This window comes from Arachis hypogaea, chromosome 16 (assembly GCF_003086295.3).
Source record: "Arachis hypogaea cultivar Tifrunner chromosome 16, arahy.Tifrunner.gnm2.J5K5, whole genome shotgun sequence".
Lineage (NCBI taxonomy): Eukaryota > Viridiplantae > Streptophyta > Magnoliopsida > Fabales > Fabaceae > Arachis > Arachis hypogaea.
The window spans coordinates 146,061,472-146,082,213 of NC_092051.1; the positions used below are offsets into that span (position 1 = coordinate 146,061,472).

At 31.4% G+C, this 20,742-nt stretch overlaps 3 protein-coding genes across 3 annotated transcripts; 1 reads left to right on the forward strand and 2 right to left on the reverse strand.

Moving 5' to 3' along the window:
- The first annotated feature begins 3,329 nt into the window (after positions 1-3,329).
- On the forward strand, positions 3,330-5,693 carry LOC112697592 (NAD(P)H-dependent 6'-deoxychalcone synthase). Its single transcript, XM_025750819.3, has 4 exons — positions 3,330-3,747; positions 4,394-4,637; positions 4,986-5,165; positions 5,266-5,693. Exons 1-4 carry the CDS (start codon positions 3,425-3,427, stop codon positions 5,473-5,475), a joined length of 957 nt encoding a protein of 318 aa, XP_025606604.1. The 5' UTR covers positions 3,330-3,424; the 3' UTR covers positions 5,476-5,693.
- Positions 5,694-5,864: 171 nt separating this feature from the next.
- LOC112697589 (pleiotropic drug resistance protein 1) lies at positions 5,865-14,819 on the reverse strand. Its single transcript, XM_025750818.3, has 23 exons — positions 14,381-14,819; positions 13,832-13,952; positions 13,614-13,699; positions 13,285-13,369; positions 12,942-13,101; positions 12,058-12,134; positions 11,891-11,944; positions 11,717-11,807; positions 11,305-11,606; positions 10,676-10,957; positions 10,278-10,594; positions 10,016-10,176; positions 9,811-9,914; positions 9,563-9,719; positions 9,317-9,468; positions 8,845-9,177; positions 8,424-8,714; positions 8,257-8,340; positions 8,007-8,140; positions 7,569-7,796; positions 7,197-7,368; positions 6,785-7,039; positions 5,865-6,225 (listed from the first exon to the last, which is right to left on the reverse strand). Exons 1-23 carry the CDS (start codon positions 14,674-14,676, stop codon positions 5,959-5,961), a joined length of 4,209 nt encoding a protein of 1,402 aa, XP_025606603.1. The 5' UTR covers positions 14,677-14,819; the 3' UTR covers positions 5,865-5,958.
- Positions 14,820-16,652: 1,833 nt separating this feature from the next.
- LOC140180312 (secreted RxLR effector protein 161-like) lies at positions 16,653-17,402 on the reverse strand. Its single transcript, XM_072220778.1, has one exon. It carries the CDS (start codon positions 17,400-17,402, stop codon positions 16,653-16,655), a length of 750 nt encoding a protein of 249 aa, XP_072076879.1.
- Between the last annotated feature and the right edge of the window lie 3,340 nt (positions 17,403-20,742).

Sequence of the window (20,742 nt, forward strand, 5' to 3'; positions counted from 1 at the left end):
GTTGAAAATTTTTTTTGAATGTTTAAGCTAAATAGCTAATCACATGTCATGTCACAACTTAAAAGTTATTTTCTTATTGGTTATAGTATACACATAGCGATAGCGTTCCATGACTATTCTATTCTAGTGTTCTGTTGGATTGTTAATATGTTCTATTATAAACAGCACAGTATACAGAAGTTTAGAACAAATGAGGGGAGTAAACACCAATCCGGTCCTTGTCTATTTTTATGAAGGACAAAACGATCTCTGTCTAAAAAAAAGGACATTTCGACCTTCGATCTTTTTATTTTGGGACAATACGATCCCTCTATTAAAAAAATTATTTAAATAATAATAAAAATTGATTTTGTGGGGGGTTTTATTTGTATTTTGTGGGGATTTTAAACCTTCACAAAATTATTTTCAATAATATAGATAATTACTACCACTAGTACCACTACCTTCTTCATCCTCATTATTATTGCTCCTACTTCAATTATTTTTATTGATTTATCATCATCATTATCTTCTCTACCGTCATCATTACTAATACCAATATTATCAACATTAAAGTTTTCTTTTTTTCATTTTTTATTTGATGTTATTTTTTTCTTTTAAAAAGTATTTGTACTATAATTATTATTTTTTTGTGGCATCATTTTCATTGATAGTTTTTCTTCACTTAACTACCATTGGTGAAGAAATTTTTCAAAAACAAACTTATTAATAGTTTGTGGAGGTTTAAAACCCCACAAAATACAAATAAAACTCCCACAAAACCAGTTTTTATTATTATTTAAATATTTTTTTTAATAGAGGGATCGTATTGTCCTAAAATAAAAAAGTTGAGGGTCGAAGTGTCCATCTTTTTGGACAGAGATCGTTTTGTCCTTCGTGAAAATAGACAAGGACCGAATTGGATGTTTACTCCAAATAAGGGTCTTGCTTACAAACAGAATACTATGAAATGAAATTAAACACTTAATTTGGGACTAAAAAACTGAACTGCAAACAGAATAAGAAGGTAATCTTAGTTACTATTACAATAGTAATTGTAACATATAATTAATTATTGCAATATTTGTGATTAAATAAAATTTGACAATTTTTTTATTCAAAATAATAATCTATTGATGATAATTACGGTAGTGTTTTTACTTTGTAATTGGGCCATTAATTTACACAAATATACTATAAATCAAATTGGACCATCAAGTTTTTAATTTATATTTCATTCGAATCACAACCATAATTTTGTATTAATTTATAACTTTTTTTTAATTTTAAAGATGCATTGAAATAGACATATAATAAAAAAAATAGAAAAGATATCTATGATGCACGGATACGGGACACGACACGACGTATAAAATATAAAGTATTTTTTAGATAAATCGTAGTGATATTTTTATATTTTTCTTGATATTAAAACATCAATTTTTTTAATTATTTTTAATGTTTTATTTTAATTATATAAAATATTTAAAATATTTGTTTTTTAAATAAATAATAATATATATTATTTCTAAATTTATTTTAAGAATACATGTTAAAAATAAAATTGAACACGTTAACATGATGGTATTTAGATGGTTGAACACAACAAGCGGGTAGGACGAGTGTCAGTGAATGTGGTCGCAACTCAATGTTTGTACTTCATAAATCATAAAAAGATATAAATATCACCGTTCAAACAAATTCAAAGAATTAAATAATATAAAAATAAACAAAACACATGTTGTTATCTTTTATGTATTAGAAAATAATTAAAAACTAATTTTTTATAAACAATTATACTATTAACATGGTTAATTTGCTTGATGCAATTAATAGATGGAGATGGATTGATCCGGACTGGAGAAGGATGTTTTCAACATAAAGGGGAATTAATGTGGATCTTAATGTAGAAGATCACAAAAGATACAATCATTTTAAGTTGAAAAATGTTTCGGAGAGTGGAAGCTGTGGACCAATAGAGGAGAAGTATCTATTGAGGATATGGAAGTAGCTATTATTTTAAAACTTAAACCAGAGACATATTTGACAGGAGTGGCTTAAGACTATTGCTGTTATTGCATTATTGCTGAGTCAACTAAAAGAGATTAGGAAGCATATTTTTCTGTTTAAGAGAAGTTAGATAGAAGTTAGCAATTCAGTTAGCAGTTAGTAATTCAGTTCAATAGTTAGTTACAAGTTATCATTTTTATATTCTTTTAGAAGGATTTTTTTTAAGTATAAAATGACTCACTCACTGTATACTTTCTTTTACTAATTACACATTTAAAATGGATTCAGGTCACATTTTTTTTTTCTATATTTTTGAAACTCTGCTTCATTACTCACTCTCCCTCTCATATCTGATTCTTTCTATCACACACCACAAATTTCTGATATCTTTTAATATCATCTAAATATTTTTTTTTTTGAAAAAATAGATTGGAGATATTTTTGTAAGATTCCTACTAAATATGTAAGCTACACCTACAACAATAAAAAACAGATCAATGACATTTTCTTGGACAATCAACAAGTTGTACTTTTTGTCAGTGGCATCGTTTTTGGACAGATCTTCAAACCTCAATTATATCTTCAGTTTAGACAAGAGTAAGGATAATTGGAGTGAATTAACAAAATTTTCATTATCAAATATGACAGAAATAACAAATAAATAATAACTTTATTTTAAACAAAATTTTTAATAAAATAATAAAGTGATGACTAAATACCCAACTAAATCAAATCTCAAATATACTCAAAATAAATAAAATGGTGTAATGAATAGTGAACAAGAATAAATAGGTTTAGTATACAAATTAAATGTAGAATTAGGAGTTTCCTAACTCACATCCATAACTCCCTAACTCCATTGTCTTACATAGTGAAATTGCACACTATGAAGCACCAAACTTATAGCTAGCCTTTATATATATGCAACTAATGTGAATAAATTGGCAAAAATATTCACCACATATGCATGTGAATACACAACTTTTAACTTGATGCATAAAACACACAAGTTGCATTCACAATAAATTTTTAATTTAAATGTAACCAAACTACCAACCATATTTATGTGAATACACAAATTCTAACTTCGTCCATTCACAACCAAAGAACAAATTTTAATTTGATCTTTGCTCATTTGAGCCTCCTTAGCTTATTATTTGATCAAATTTTGAACAACTTTGACAAATAATATTAGTAATTCTCCTAAAGAAGATAACCACGCAAAACCGAATAGGACGTGCTGATGATGCATGCATATACGTAACATACATGTAATGGAATACCATATTTTTTTACCTTGAGGCGGCTTCATTTGACTATATAATAAAGGGATCTTAGCACTTATTATTAGCACCTCCCCACATTGCATACTCATATTAAACGTATTATTAGCAACCATCAACTACATACATTTATTTTGTGACATTATAATATAATGTCTTCAACAACAAAACTAGCAGTCCCTAATGTTGTCCTACAATCTTCATTCAGCATGCCGGTGATCGGCTTCGGAACTGCTTCCGAAACAAACGACGGTGACACTGTCAAAGCGGCAGCCCTTGAGGCCATCAAGCTCGGTTACAGGCACTTTGACACTGCTTCTTGTTATGGGTCCGAGCAGGCTCTGGGAGAAGCCATTGCTGAAGCTCTTAAACTTGGTCTCATAAGCTCTAGGGATGAACTTTTTATTACTTCCAAGTTATGGTTATCTGATAATCATCCTCACCTTGTTCTCCCTGCTCTACAAAAATCACTTCAGTAAGATCATACAACTCTTTTTTATCACCTTGTTTCAATATATACAATTATACTTTCATTTTGGCTGATTTTCTTTGGTTATTAAATATTTCCATTCATTTTATTCGTGTAATACGTTAAATTGTCTTTTTAACCAGTGAAACAAATTAACGCATAATGAAATCAAGTTTTTATATTGAGAGAGTTTCATACCATTATTTTTCAAATTTAAATTGATATGCACAATTTTCTTTAATAATTTTTGTAGTTGTATACTAAAATAAGCCACTAATATTAATTAATAGTATAAAATATATGTTAAAATAAAAAATACACAATTTTATATATATATATATTAAATAATTTTTTATTAAATAATAGAACTACATAATTAATAAAATATTTTTATTAATTACTCAGTTCTATTATCTTCTTATTTTTTTCTTTTTTTATTTAGATAAAAATATATATATGTTAAAAGTTGTACTCACATAAAAATATATTCATATAAAAATAATATTTGATAATCATTAAATATCAATTAGTCAAATATTTTAAATTATTTAATACTCATTCTCATCTATTATCTTCATATAACTTTTTGTAAATGGTCACCTAACTTACTATTGATGAATAATAATAAAATTTTTGGTTATGCATGATGCAGGAATCTTGGATTAGAATATTTGGACCTTTACTTAGTCCACTGCCCAATGAGTGCAAAGCCTGAAATAAGAAAATTCTTTTATAAAGAAGATGAATTTGTGCCATTTGACTTGAAGGGCGTCTGGGCTTCAATGGAGCAATGCCACAACTTAGGCCTCACAAAATCAATTGGAGTTAGCAACTTCTCTACCCAAAAACTTGAAGATCTTCTTTCTTTTGCTACTATTCCTCCCGCGGTTAATCAAGTAAGATTTTTTTATTTATTTATATTAATTGTACACATAAACATTAACTTATAAGAAGTCAATTGAATATTTGTACAATTGATTATTTATTTAATTTAATATGAGTTAAAAAATAAACATTTAAAATAAAATATTACTAATTTCTCAAACATAATACACTCATACTATCTAGAATAATCATTCCAATACTAGAAATAATAAACATCTGATATCCTACTAAATCGAACATCCTTTATACCCCATTGTATATATTATACATATATTCCATTAACTCCCTATACTTCTTCTTAACTTTATTCCTTGGATCACTAAATTAAATATTGTACCACACCAATCACACAAAAACAGGTGGAGTTGAATCTTTCGTGGCAGCAAAGGAATCTAAGAGAATATTGCAAAGCTAAGGGTATTATGGTAACTGCATATTCTCCTTTGGGTGCCAACGGAACCAGCTGGGGTAGTAATGATGTTATGGACAGTGAAGTGCTCAAGCACATTGCACATGTTCATGGAAAAACTATTGCTCAGGTAAAAAGAAAACAAATAGAAAATCCAATTAAAGTTGTCCATATTTTTTAGTTTGATTATAATTAATAACTCTTTGTTAATGTATTTAAATTGATTATAGGTAAGTCTTAGATGGTTGTATGAACAAGGTGTGACTTTCGCCGTGAAGAGCTACAACAAAGAGAGAATGAAACAAAATTTAGAAATATTTGATTTTTCACTTATAAATGATGATTACCAAAAGATTAATCAAATCAAACAGGAGCGCAAAGTGAAGAACGGTCCAGCTGGATTCGATGTTGCTGATCTTCTATGGGATGGAGAAAATTAGATACTACACTCATTCATGTTTTGTGTTGTGTGTTAATAGAAGGATTAATAATCTTCAAAATAAAAGGATTTATTCTCAAGAAAAGCAATGATACTTATGTATTTCATGTGTAGCTTTTGTTTTAAGATGGATCATCATGTTTGGTTGATGTTTTAAATTTTGAGTTTTAGTTTTGGAATTGAAATAATATTTTGATATATTCTCTGCATTTCTCCTTACATTGAGGGTCATCAACTGTTATATATTATATTTTATTGTTTATCGATTATATATATACTGTGCAAATTTTGATAATATAGATGCAAACTCTGATAAATATAAATACAAATTATATATTTTTTGTGTACAAATTTCTGTAAACACGAGTCTAAATTATTATTGAAAAAATATTAGATCGAAATGATAATATTTTAGCATTGCTCTTTATTATATGCAAATAGTCTATGGGCAACATCATACAACAGTTGAATTTGAGTAAAACTCTTATCTTGCTTGGTAATTAAACATCTTGATAAATACGGCAAAAATCACTGCAAAAACTAGTGCGAATCCAATAACAATGGTTGCAACCACTCCCAAAAATTCATGCCTAAAACCATAGTAATTTTTTAAGAAGTCTTTCACCGGAACATATATTCCATTGAACTCAGTATTTTCTTCTATATCTCCATATTGTGAAGCCACCAACCCATACAAACTCCAAGCTACTGGATTTATCAAATTGTACCATCTCCACCATATTGGTATCCGCTGTTACAATATCACAAAAAACAAAAAACAAGAGAAAGTCAATGATAGAACACTCATTTTAGTAATCTTATCATTTTGGTGCTATTTACTGTCAATTTGACTTGAACGGTTGTAAATTGTGATAAAGAAAGTTTAGGAGTTATCACTTTTATTAAAATCTGACCAGCACTTAATTAGCAAAAAAAAAAAGTAAATAATTTTACACTATTAAATATAATCTCACACCATTAAAAACATAAATGATAATTAATTGATAGCTACAAATCACAAAACCTGCTGGCCCTAACACTCCTCATATATTATTCCATTTCACAACCTTTTGAAAATTTCAAACAAATACAATAACAAAGGGATTGGAAAAAAAAAACGAACATGAAAAAAATGATAAGAACTAAAAATAAAATGTGTTTAGAAATGTTCAAACTGAAGCAAAAAAAAAATTTCACAAAATTTACATGTACCGAAATATATCTATCATTTTATTTTCAAAACATGTAACTGCATTAATGTATTGTATGTTAGTCATTAACGGTTAACTAATAATAATGACACTACTTACTGTACGTGGAATCAGAAAGCCAGAGAAAAGATTCCACATAGAATATGTTGCACTTCCAACTATTGAAGCAATGTGTGGATTTGGGGCTGTGGCTGCCATCATCATTCCATAGTATGTAAAATATAGGAAAGTGAAGAACATGAAGAACAAGTACCAAAAGAATTTAGCTACGCTCCACTCATAACCAATCATTGCATAAACTATTACTCCATATGCTATAGACTGTAAGAGAACATGAGGGATTTCAATTAAAGCCTGCTTAAAAAAAATGAAAAATAAAAAAAAAATGTTAGTCACTTATTAGTCACTTATTAGTTAAACAATATAACTATGTTACGTGTACATAAAAAATTAGTTAATCAATAGTAGTAGTTGATTTAGTGGCTAATTTTTAATGTGCGAGGATGCTTGCCTGAGCAAAAGCATATGCCAAAGGAGAATACATTCCGGCGGCTTGTTCTCTGTAAAATACAGTTCTTTCTACGGTCACCACCGGTAGTACGGAAGTAGCATTCTTGTTACCAATAAGCATCACAGCAACATACATCAACCCCATGGAATTAAATAGATCTTGGTGCTTCTCACTGCAATTCATTCATATGTAAACTTGTTTTAGTTTTAGAACTTTCATAATAAGCAAATAAAAAATGTTATTTATACGCCAAAAATCAATTACCAAATTAGTTACTATGTATTTTGTTTTCTACCATGTATTTGATAGGAGTGACTGATTTGTAGTTAATTTTTAGTGTATATATAGCATAGTTATAGCATGATATCATACATTTTGGAGCCAAGTTTCCAAAACATGCTTCCAAGTACCAAGGCGAGTGTTGTTGTTAAGAGAAATCTTATGGCAGTGTATAGAGGATTACGCCAATATGACCAATGTTGTTTCCATAAGCAAGCCATGCATTGAGTAAAGAAGCTCCTTGAATACTTTGAAGGAAAATAAAGCTCCTTGGAACATGGTTTTGGAGTACTTAGTTCTCTGATAAGCACCTTGTTTCTCCTGAAACACATCACACAAGGAACATATATATATAACTTATGAATTTAATTTTGATGTATTGTCTGTGTAAAATAGTTTTACATGTGTATTCAATTACGTAATGTCACATAATCAAAAGTAACTACTATTTTTATTAACTGCGTAAATGATCATCTAAAAGGATAGATGTTATTGTACGGCTATATAAAACAATTTCCACATGAAAAATACCTGTACAAGTCTGAATTTTTGTACAGTTGAGCAAAATCAATTCCCAATTCCATTTCTTTTGCTGAACTTGTGACTTCCAACATCCATGTTGCTGGATTATAGCCATCACTGATTGCATTAACACCTTGAATTCCCTTTTGTGAGAAAAGTGTTTTGGTAAATAAGTCCAATCAGTATAATAGATACTCACTTTTATAAAGTGTCAAGACATGAATCAATTATATTCACCAAATTTTCTCTAAGGTTTTACCTCAAAGTAATGAATTAAATCAGAAGAATTATGGCCAAGTGGCCCAACATATATCTCTTCTCCTCCTCGCTTCATTAGAAAAAGCTGCATTTCATTCAAATAATAAATAGAAACAAGTTGATTAATTAAAGTAATTAACAAACATAAATATGTAACAACTTTATTACCTCATCAAAAGATTCAAATATATCAATGCTAGGTTGATGGATGGTGCAAACAATTGTTCTGCCAGTGTCCACTATGTTCCTAACTGCTCTCATAACAATAGCAGCAGCCCTTGCATCAAGCCCAGAAGTTGGTTCATCCATGAATATGATTGAAGGATTAGCCACTAATTCGATCGCGATAGTTAACCTTTTGCGTTGTTCAGTCGACAAACCATTAACACCTGGCAATCCAACTATTGCATTCCTTAGCGAGTTCAACTCCACAAGCTCCATCACTTCATCAATAAACATCTGCAAAATCTAACTGTCATGAAACCACTTCTCCCAAAAATTTAAACCGATAGACGAAGGTCCGCACATAAATAGTTATATCTCTAATAGTAACAATTTATATATTGAGAAACTGATAAAATATTCAAACCTTTCTTGTTTCAAGGTTGATTTCGGAGGACAACCGGAGCCAGGCCGAATAGAACAAAGATTCATAGACAGTAACATGAGGAGAGTGGATATCATTTTGTTCACAATATCCGGAGATTCTTGCAAATGTTTCTTGCTTCTTAGGATATCCAGAAATTGTGATGTTCCCTCCAATATATCCCCCTGTTTTTCGACCGGCAAGTACGTCCATCAAAGTTGTTTTTCCGGCACCGGTGATACCCATTAGAGCAGTGAGAACATGTGGCCTAAAAGCTCCACTAACACCCTTCAAAAGAACCAACTTTTCCTCAACAACACCATGTTTCCTCATTTCCTACAAGTTCATTTCAAGGACTTAATCTTTCAACTTAACAATAAACTAAGGTGTGTGATTCCTAAGAATTTTACAGATTCTTAGAGATGTAAAAACATTATTAACTTCTTTAGCATTGCTTATTCTGTTTCTACAATACCTGTGGCATGTCAACAGCATATGCTACTTCATCAAAGGTGATGAAATGTGGTTCAAAAGGGAGAACCATTCCTCTTTTCCGATTAGATAAAGATTGAACAGAGGTGCTTCCACCATTCTCCTCTGACTTAGCAGTGTGACTTGCTTCAAGTGCTATATATACAATCAATTTGTTACATTAACACATACTATATATATAAGATCTCATGTTATATATTAAACATTCAAGATGAATAAAGAAACTTACGGTTCAAGTAAGTGAGAGCAAGGATGAAAGAAAAATTGAACAATAATGTGAATCCAACTAATGCTCCAGCACCTATCCAATACCAGTTTGATTCAGTAAAGAAACCGCGAGATTTCAAAACTTCAACTCCTAATGATTCTGTTGAGTTAGGTAAAACCTGTCATTAAAAACATAGCAAAACATTAGATTGATTAGCACAAAATTAAGTAGTTAACATATTAATATGGTAACATATAAAAAAATGTTACATGTCTCCAACTCTTCCCTAAGAACTCGTTGTTCATTAAGGCATTTTGTGCATACACCATAGGTGACATCCAATATCCCCATAGCCAACCTTTTCTTATGTTGTCTATAAGGCAAACAAAATAGAAAAACATTGTTAGCTTAATATAATTAAGATTAGAATGAAGGTAAGAGAAACATTACAAAATTTATATAATTATATGTTACCTTTGGACAAGATAAAGCCACTCATGGCAAAAACAAGGGTTAATGTAAATGCTCCAATAGTGGAAGCCATAATAATTTCTCTACCAATTGCTGCAGTTAATCTGAACAACCCTGAAGCCATTTGGTTGGCTAATGCTAGAATTAGCCATTGCCTTAACATTCTGCATAAGACAGCAGAGTTGAACGGATGTGATTAGACGGCTGTATTAACTTTCGGTGCATCAAAATTAAACTCTGTGTCATGTTGATGTAGTTGTTTTACCTTCCAAAGTGAGGATCAAAACCAATGACAAAGTAAGTGAGTAGTACCCAAAGAAGCACTTCTATAACTGTTATGGGGATTCTTAGAATCCATTGAGGAAGACCATAAGCCCATGCTGGATAAAAGAGAAAGTTCTTTTGCTTGTAAAATACTGGAAGCCTCTGAACTACCATTGTAACTTCAGAACATCCATTAAACATGACCACAAAAAGGCCATAGAACAATGCACCAGCATAAATGCCTCCATCAGTCATTGAATCTCGGTGCATTTCGGTTCGAAGGAAAACTGTCATGGCAACAAGGGCCATCATAGCCACCTTTAGAAGGAGGAGGAAACATTAATTAGTAATGGATTTGAAACTTAACTATAAAACTCGAATAATAATGTTAAGACCTACTTGGCAAAATTTGAAGATATAGGTAAAGGAATTGCGTTTCATGAGTAAATATTCTCTTGATAAGCAAGCTTTTAAGAGTTCCCATTTTGCCACTCCATACTTGTGTTTTGCCAAAGCAGCAGGGTGGCTTTTAGACTTGTCAAATTCAGTAGCAAGTTCTTCACCAAGGCTTCTACCAATGTGAAATGACCGAAATTCCTCTGCAAACTCTTTGGCTGTCACAAATCTATATCTTTGGTCTTTGTGTGCCCAATATTGTTCTTGATCTTTCATTGATGTCACCTATAATATTAACATAAAAACAAAAAATTGTACAATCAAAGATTGAATATCATTTTTATTCACCAAAGTCCTAGTAAATGACCAAAACTAAACATAAATAAATAGGTCTAAAACTAATGGCAAAGATTCATTTATTTACATCAATAAAGTGAATCTCAATTAAGCGGACTAATCCGCAGCGAATCTCAATTAAGCTGACGAATGAGCTAATCGCTCCACCAACCCAAGTCAGTTGTTTGAATCCTAGTTATTTATGAAGGGTTTATGGACAAATCAATAGAAACTCAATTTCTAAATCCATAAAACTATAAATATTGGATCCAAATATAAGATAAATTTGTACTTACTTCTTGTAAAAAGTCTGCTACACCTTTTCTTTCAGGACATTTAAAACCCTTGAAAGCAAAAAATTCAAGGACATTTTGACAAGGGCCCTGATAAACTATATGCCCATCAGAGAGCAAAATAATGTCATCAAAAAGATTGAAAGTCTCTGGTGGTGGCTGCAAGAGTGAGATGACAGCAGTTCCCTTCATGAGTTGGACATATTGCTTTAGTGAATTCACAATTTGGAATGTTGTTGAGCTATCCAAACCGGTTGATATTTCATCCATGAAAAGAGCTCTGGCTGAACCAACCAGCATCTCCGCTATATATTTTTCAACCGTGTGAGTTATTTTAATTAGACAACAAATGCTTGTCACATTACATAACAATATAGAAATTAAAGTAAAGATTGTTAGACAGTAAAATTGTTACCTGTTGTAACACGTTTTCTTTGTCCACCAGAGATACCTCTTAACATTGCATTCCCCACAAAAGTATCTGCACAGATCTCAAGTCCCAAAACCTGAAGAATCAAGAAGATCCAATCTGTTATATTCTTAATTGTAATGACATAATTATGTGTTGAGTGTATGAATATTATTTTACCCTTAGAATGTAATCTGTTATAATATTCGCTTTGTGGCCTCCAGCTGCTCTGGCCTGAGAATCATAAGATACATACAAGTTCAAACATTTACAGTAATAATTGTGAATTATTTGAAGTTTAAAAATAATAGGTGTATTAGTTAGTATAGTTTCAGTACTATTCTTACTTTCATATAAACATCGATATCTGGATCAGGTTTAATGTTTTCTTCTATCTCTCTTCTACACACCTCTGCTAGCAAATCTGCAGTGGGTTCAAATCCATCAATTTTAATATAAATATTTTTTATATAATTAATGAGAATCATATCTATTATTGAAGAAAGTGTGAGTTCAGGCTCACTGATAAATATCTCTTAACTACTTAACTGCCACGTAACTAACTCTCAAAGAGCTGCAACTAACTGAAATAACAAATTAATTATGTACTTCATCTATTCACTATGTTATCATGTGTATAAAACTATGATAAATATAGATGCAAACTATTATGTATAAATTATTGATGGCAAAAAAATGATAATATTTGACGGTTATGCAGGATGGAGGAGGATACTCTCGCAAAGACACAGCTTTTTGTGAAGACACTTATGTATTGTATTATTATTGGATGTATTAATGAATCTGTTATTTTTAAATTTTAAAAAAAAATTAGAATAAAACTGATTTTTTTATAACAATAACAACAAACTCAATTGTTATCAGATTCGGTTAAACCGACTAATTTACATAACTCACTGGATCATAGTTTTTTTTAAACAAAAATTAGAGATATATTTGTCTTCTTATCAAAAAATTTAAACATGATTCACTTTAGATTGTGTAAATCAGTCCGATCAAATCGGGTCTAATAATTATAGTACGAACAACTGAGTTTATTATTGTTGCTATAATAAATCGATTTTATTATAGTTTATCAAAAAATAAATTATTAACCAGTTTAATAAAGATGTCCAATAATATTATTAACTCGTATAAACGTCTTTAAAAAAAACATTTTTAATGTTTTTATTTAAGTGTTCAAAATTAAATGCTCCCTTTAAATTCTAACCATAGCGTGTCCCAATTCCTTGGCATCTTGCTGAAAAGGTCAATGTTTCTCTAACAGTCATTTCTCCGGTATGAACATCATTTTGACCAACATAAGCAGAAGTTCTCTCTGGCACAAATTCATGCATCCTATGACCATTATAGGTCACCTTTCCATCAACCTGATGACCAACAATTAATATAATTTAATTATAAGCAATATTAGTTTTTTGCATTATAACAATAATTTCCCACACAGAAGAATATACTAAAATAAATAAATAAATAAATAATGCCATAGAATATATCAACATATTGTTAAACAATTTTAAGAGATTTCTTTCATTATTTAACTAAATATTGACCTTTAGTTTTGAATTAAGTTTTCCCGCCAAGGCCAAGAGGAGTGTAGTTTTGCCAGAACTTGGAGGGCCCAAAAGCAATGTCAACCTATAGGAGAGGGTAAAAATGTCAATCCAAAATTGCTAATGGCCATTGTGAATTATAATAATATACAAAAATGCTATTCGTATACTAAAATCAGCTACCAATATATTTGTATATAAATACATGTGTGATTTAATTTATTTTTAATATATATTTATATTTTAACATGTATTTTATATTAATGACTGACTTTGGTAGCTGATTTTAGTGTACACGTAACATAGCCGAATAGTACATGCATGATTACCTGGCAGGCTTTATTATACCACTAACATCCTGAAGAATATTTATTTGTTGCCTTTTGCCAAGTATATGAAATGAGTTTAACAGTCCCTTTAAAAGAACAGCCAAAATAAATCAAAAAAGAAAAAAAAAACAACAAGAAGAACAAATTAAATGGAGTATTAGATTAGCTAGAGTAGTCAACATCAATTTAAAAATGATGATTATATCACTTATAATTACTTCCACTATATTAAAAATGAAGTTGGTGAAGGTTGGTAAAGCTCTGCTTCCTACTTGAACTTCTGCTTTCACCTTCAAATTCTCAAATCGAACTTCGATTGTAGGGATTTGAACTTTAACCCTGAAAAATAATGTCATCCAAAAATAAAATAAAATTAGAGGAAACACTTTTTTTTGTCTTTTAAAAAATGTTTAAATGATATTTTTTCTCTTATAAGAATAAATTATAAAAGTACTTTTTAATAGTAATTATATATATGCAAATTAATTAGTGATAATGTTTTGTTAAATTCAAATTATAAAATATAAAATATAAAATATGTATTTATTAATGAAATAAGTAATTGTATTTATTTTTAATTTTTTATTGTTAATGATACATATATAAATATTAAATTAAATATTTTTTTAGAAATTAAATATTTTATTTCATGCGATAAAATATTTAAAACAATAGAAATAGGTTTACTAAATTAATAAAATATATTTGATATTATTATTATAATTTGAATAAACAAATTATAAATGATCTCTAGTATACATATATACCTATCAATACGATTCCTAAGCTTCAACAAGAACTTCTCATTGTCCTCTTCAGCAATCTTCACAAGCCTTTCAAGCAAATACCTCCTTTCTTGCATTCCAAGTTTCTTCACATCGATTTGGCTGGTCACCCCATCCGGGGTGGCCAGCAAACCTTTCCTCAATCGCGCGATTGAGGGAAGCTTTTGAATAGCATCCCATTTAAGAGCTTCTTCATCATCTTCTTCTTTGTAAATGGAGTTGTTATCAAAACTACTCTTCCTCCAAACTGAAGAACTACCAACCCTCTCTATCTCCATTTTTTCCAAAACCCACCAAAATTAAAGTTTCCTTTCAACACAAAATGTTGTTATTAGTATGAGTCTGTATACAGTGTATATATGTAGAAGTATATTACAGTGAGAAAGAGAGAGTTTAATTTGCATGGGTGTATGGTGCAACCACATATGCCATTTGTGCAGTGTTTCATGGAATGAAAGTGGATGGTTCTTGGGATTTGCAGTGTGCAACAATGGTTCACATAAATGAGGGCAGCATCTTTTACAAGGTAAGATCAGAGTTGTCTTCAAGAGGTGCCAGTGTTGGTTAGAGGTTACATTAATGCATACTGCATACATAAAATGTTGCATTTCAATTTTTCTTTCTTTTTTTTATATTTTAATCATTAAAATTGTAGCACAATACAATAATTAAGAAAAAATTAGTTCAAAGGACCATTGAGAGATACAAATAAAAAATACCAATTATTTTTAAATTATCAACAAAAAACCAAATAAATTGATATTTAACTATTTAGAAAAATCTAAGGTTTTGAAAACCAAATCGCCAGTCATTGTATTTTGGTAGAGTTAGAGGAGTTTCAAAAGTTTAAAAATTGAATCGAAGTTCAATCAGAATTAAATGAGATATAATAAAATAATATATTCATATATAAAATATTTTTTTAAAAAATAAGAGTAAAGAATCATTTTTGTCTTCAACGTTTAGGGTACGTAAATCCTATTTGTATCCCTAATATTTAAATCGTTCTATTTGTATCTCTAACGTTTGTAAAAGTGATTCAATATTATTTTGCCGTCAATTACACATCATGAGGGCTTTAGTTTGAGTTTTAAAAATCTCTTCTTGAAGTTAAAATACAAATGTCTGAGATAGTGGGATAGAATTAATGATCTACTCTGAAAAATAGCTCATCAAATGTTGAAACTAATTCCTACAACATTTACATAATTCACTTTTCTAGAGACATAATTGAATCTAAACACAAATAGTAGGTATAATATTAAAATCGAACACATCCAAGTGAGACCTAATTGAAAATGAATACATTTAAGTGAGAATAATTGAAAAATATAATCTAATTTGTTAGCATAATTGATAGTAGGATAAAATTGAATCACTTTTATAAATGTTGAGGATATAAATAGAACGATTTAAACGTTAGGGACACAAATAAAACTTATCCAAACATTGAGAACAAAAACGATACTTTACTAAAAAATATAACTATTTTAAGTTTTATTATTTTAAATTGATTGACCGTAAAAAAATCAGACTAGTTTGATCCATTAATCAATCTTTAATTAATTTTTCTTGTCTTTTAATTAATTTGCTGTCAATCTATTTTTTACCTTAACTGAATCGGGTTAATAGCCAATTTCCATTAACCTAGTTGAACTGCTAGGTTCTCAAAATTAAATCATGGAAAAATCACAGTAAAGTGAGGATTTTAAACAACAACGTAACATTAATAGCTATAATAAACATCAAACGAATGATCATCAACACTGCGAATTGTTTCCGATCTATAATAATGGCAGAATTTTAAGAAATATAATTGCTAAAATTGATTATTTTAGCTTAAATATATAGCTAGTATACTTTTAGATAAAATATAATTAAATAATTGAAATCCAAGGATAGATATACTTGAAGCACATGACAAAAAGGTTGTTGGTTTATGGTATAAACAGAAATATTTAGGACAGAGATATAAGAAAAATACGTAGGTGAAAGGAATGGGAATCACACATTTTTACTTTACTGAAGTAGTACATTTATAGGATTTTAATCCATGACACTACCACATCACCACTAAACTAGGAAGTGGGATGAACAGAAATTGCCACATACCCACTAGATAAGGAAGTGGAATAACAAAAACTACTTTTCTCCTAAAGTGCAGAAACCACTAATTGACTAAAACAACAAACTGAAATAATAATAAAAAAACTTAATGCAGTCCAAAAGCAAATAATTAACACTCCTCCTTGCTTTAGGATCTGCAAACTCCAATTTTCTGCCTCAATAGCTCAAACTTGCTGACAGGAAGTGGTTTTGTAAACAAATCTGCCAATTGATCTTCTGACCTGCAATAAACCAAAGTTATTTCTCCATTTTGCTGCATCTCTCTTAAGAAGTAGAGCTTGATGTTAAAATGTTTAGTCTTGCCATGACACACTGGATCCTTTGAAATCGCAATTGCTGCCTGGTTGTCGATAAACACTTCTGTCTTGTGATTCTGTTGGAGATGTAAATCACATAAGATCTTTTTCAGCCACAAAACTTGATTTACAGCTGCTGTTGCTGCTATGAATTCAGATTCTGCAGTGGATTGTGCTACTGTCTCCTGCTTCTTTGTGCACCATGAAAAAACTCCTGAGCCTAAACTGAAACAATATCCGGAAGTGCTCTTCATGTCATCAATGGATCCAGCCCAGTCACTATCAGAGAATCCACACAACTTGAAATTTTGACAGCTCTCAAACTTCACACCATAATCAACAGTACCTTTAATATATCTCAATACCCTTCTTGCTGCCTTTAAATGCATTTCACTAGCACAATGCATAAATCGAGAGAGAAGACTTACAGCAAACAAAATGTCCGGCCTTGTTGCAGTGAGATACATTAAACATCCAATCAAGCTCCTGTAATAGCCTTCATCAACTTTATCAGCACCATCTTCTTTGCTCAACTTCTCCTTTTGGTTCATTGGTGTACTAACCGCTTTGCACTCCTCCATCTGAAATTTTTTTAAGATTTCCTTAGCATATTTTTTTGACATATGAACACATCATCCTCATTTTGTTTGATCTCAATTCCAAGAAAATAAGACATAAGACCAAGATCAGTCATTTCAAAAACTTGTATCATTTCTTGCTTGAATTCTTCAACCAAACTTGTATCATCTCCAGTTACTAAAAGATCATCAACATAGAGGGAAACTATGAGAAAATTTTTTTCCTTATGTTTTACATAAAGAGTGGCCTCAGACAAGCTTTTTACAAAGCCTATGCTCAATAGGTGTTCATTTATCCTACTGTACCAAGCTCTTGGTGCTTGTTTTAATCCATAAAGGGCTTTTTTTAGTAGATAGACTTTATCTTCTTCTCCATGCATAACAAATCCCTCTGGCTGCTCCACATATATCTCTTCTTGTAAAACTCCATTTAAAAAAGCTGATTTGACATCTAAATGGAATACTTTCCAGCCTTGTTGAGCAGCAACTGCTAACACCAATCTAATTGTATCTAATCTGGACACTGGTGCAAACGTGTCAGAATAATCAACACCAAAAATTTGTGCATACCCTTTTACTACAAGTCTGGCCTTGTATTTATTGATAGAGCAATCCGCATTAAGCTTTGTTCTGAACACCCATTTAACTCCAATAACTTTTCTGTCTTGAGGCTTGTCAACCTTTTCCCATGTGTTGTTTTTTTGAATCATTGAAATCTCATCCTCCATTGCCTTTTTCCATTTTGGATCCTTAAGTGCTTCTTCACAGCAACTAGGTTCGCATACTGCTACATTGCATCTTTGATAAATGTCTGACAGCAGTCTTGTGCCTCTGATGGGATGATCATCTTCTAATTCATTTTGACACAACTCTGTTGTTTGGTTTTTGCCATAATCATCTTCAATATTGTTACAAGGTCCAATTGTTTTTCGTGGGTTCTTCCAATCCCATTGTTGATCTTCATTGAAATGCACATCCCTAGACACAGTCAACTTTCCAGATTGAGGATGATACACTTTGTAGGCTTTTGAAACAGAACTATAACCCAAAAAATATCCGGAATTGCTTTCTTGTCAAGCTTGTCGCGCTTAACCTGTGGAACATGTGCAAAACAAACACAACCAAACACTTTAAGAAAGGTTAGTGAAGGCTTATATCCATACCAAGCCTCAAAAGGAGTTTTGTCTTTCAAAGCCTTGGATGGAAGTCGATTTTGAAGAAAAATGGCTGTGTTGGCCGCTTCAGCCCAAAATTCTTTAGGCAATTCCTTCTCATGCAACATGCATCTGGCCATCTCCATTACTGATCTATTTCTCCTTTCACTAACTCCATTTTGCTCTGGAGTGTATGGGGTTGTGAGTTGATGTACAATACCAGCTTCTTCACAAAATTGATCAAATTGTGTTGAGGTGTACTCCTTCCCATTATCTGATCTTAGAAATTGTATCTTGCACCCACTTTGAGTTTCCACCATATTCTTGAACTTTACAAAGACTCCAGCCACTTCATGCTTGAATTTCAAGAAAAAAATCCAGCACATTCTTGTAAAATCATCTATGAAAAGAATAAAGTATAGACTACCTTGTAACGATGGAGTTCTTTGAGGTCCTGCCACATCAGTGTGGATGAGTTGCAGCTTTTGAGAGGCTCTCCAAACTGTTTTGGGAAATGACACTCTGTTTTGTTTACCAAATTGACAGGCATTACAATTTGGCAAATGATCAGAGAGTATTGGTAGACCTTCAATCATATCTTTCCTCTTCATGTTCAGCATCCTTTGAATATGACAGTGACCAAGTCGCTTATACCAGAGTTCAGTGGGACTGACTTGGGTGATGTAAGCTGTCTGCTCCTCCACAATTGGATCAAATGAGAAGCTTTTTCCTCTCATTTTAACCCTTAAAATCTCCCGACCGGTAGTGTCAAAGATAAGACAATGTAGATTTTCGAAAAAAACTTTAAATCCCTTTTCTAACAATTGACCCAAACTAAGCAGATTTTGGTCAATGTCAGACACATACAGAACATCTGAAATGGTTTTCATACCTGAGCTAGTGAAAATTACAATTGTTCTTTTTCCTTTTGCAGAAATATAGTCACCATTCCCAATTCTGACTTTTGAGAATTTAGCAGGCTTCAAATCCTTAAAAAGAGTTTTATCATATGTCATGTGGTTTGTACAACCACTATCAATCAGCCAGCATTCAGAACTACTCCTTGCTGAGAGGCATGTTGCCACAAAGATTTGATCTTCTTCATTTTGCTCTACAACATTGGCATTAGCTTCATGTTGTTGAGATTTGCCTTTGCAAATTACAGCTTCATGTCCAAGCTGATTGCACTTGTTGCACTTTGCGTCTGGTCTTCTCCAACATCTGAAGGGTGGGTGACCCATTTTGCCACAATGCTCACAAGGTGGGTAATTTTTCTTTTTACCTTTGTCTTTGCTTTGGCTGCTTTGACTACTTCCAACTTCATGATGCTTGGCTGGTAAAGCACCTTCAACCACGTGATCTTGTCTCATAAGCCTTCGCTGCTCTTGGGCCTGCAAGGCATGTAACACTCCTGCTAAGGTGATTTTGGACAGATCCTTCGTATTCTCCAAAGTAGTTATTGATGCTTCATATCTCTCTAGCACTGTAACTAGAATTTTTTCCACAATTCTAGAATCAGTGAATTCAGTGCCGAGTAATCTAACTTTGTTTGCAATAGAAAGCAACCTGTCAGAGTATTCTTTTATTGTCTCAGAATCTTTCATTCTCTGCATCTCGAATTCCCTCATCAAGTTGAGCACTTGCATGCCTCGAATCCTCTCATTCCCTGCATATTCTTCCTTTAAATAGTCCCAAATTGCTTTTGGTGTTTTGAGAGTCATGATTCTGGTGAAGATTATTGATGAAACACCAGTAAAGAGACATGATCTTGCCTTTGCCTTCCTTGTTTTTTTCTCCTTGTGCAATTTTATTTGAGCCATGGTAGGATTGTTTGGCAGCGGAGGAATTTCGTAATCCTCTTCCACGGCTTCCCAAAGGTCCAATGCCTCCAAATAAGACTCCATTTTAACTGCCCAAAGGTCATAGTTTTCTCCATCAAAGGTGGGCGGAGCAATTTGTGAGAGACTTGCTTCACCTTCCATTTTCACAGGCCCGTAAGAAGAATGCTCTGATACCAGTTTGTTGGTTTATGGTATAAACAGAAATATTTAGGACAGAGATATAAGAAAAATACGTAGGTGAAAGGAATGGGAATCACACATTTTTACTTTACTGAAGCAGTACATTTATAGGATTTTAATCCATGACACTACCACATCACCACTAAACTAGGAAGTGGGATGAACAAA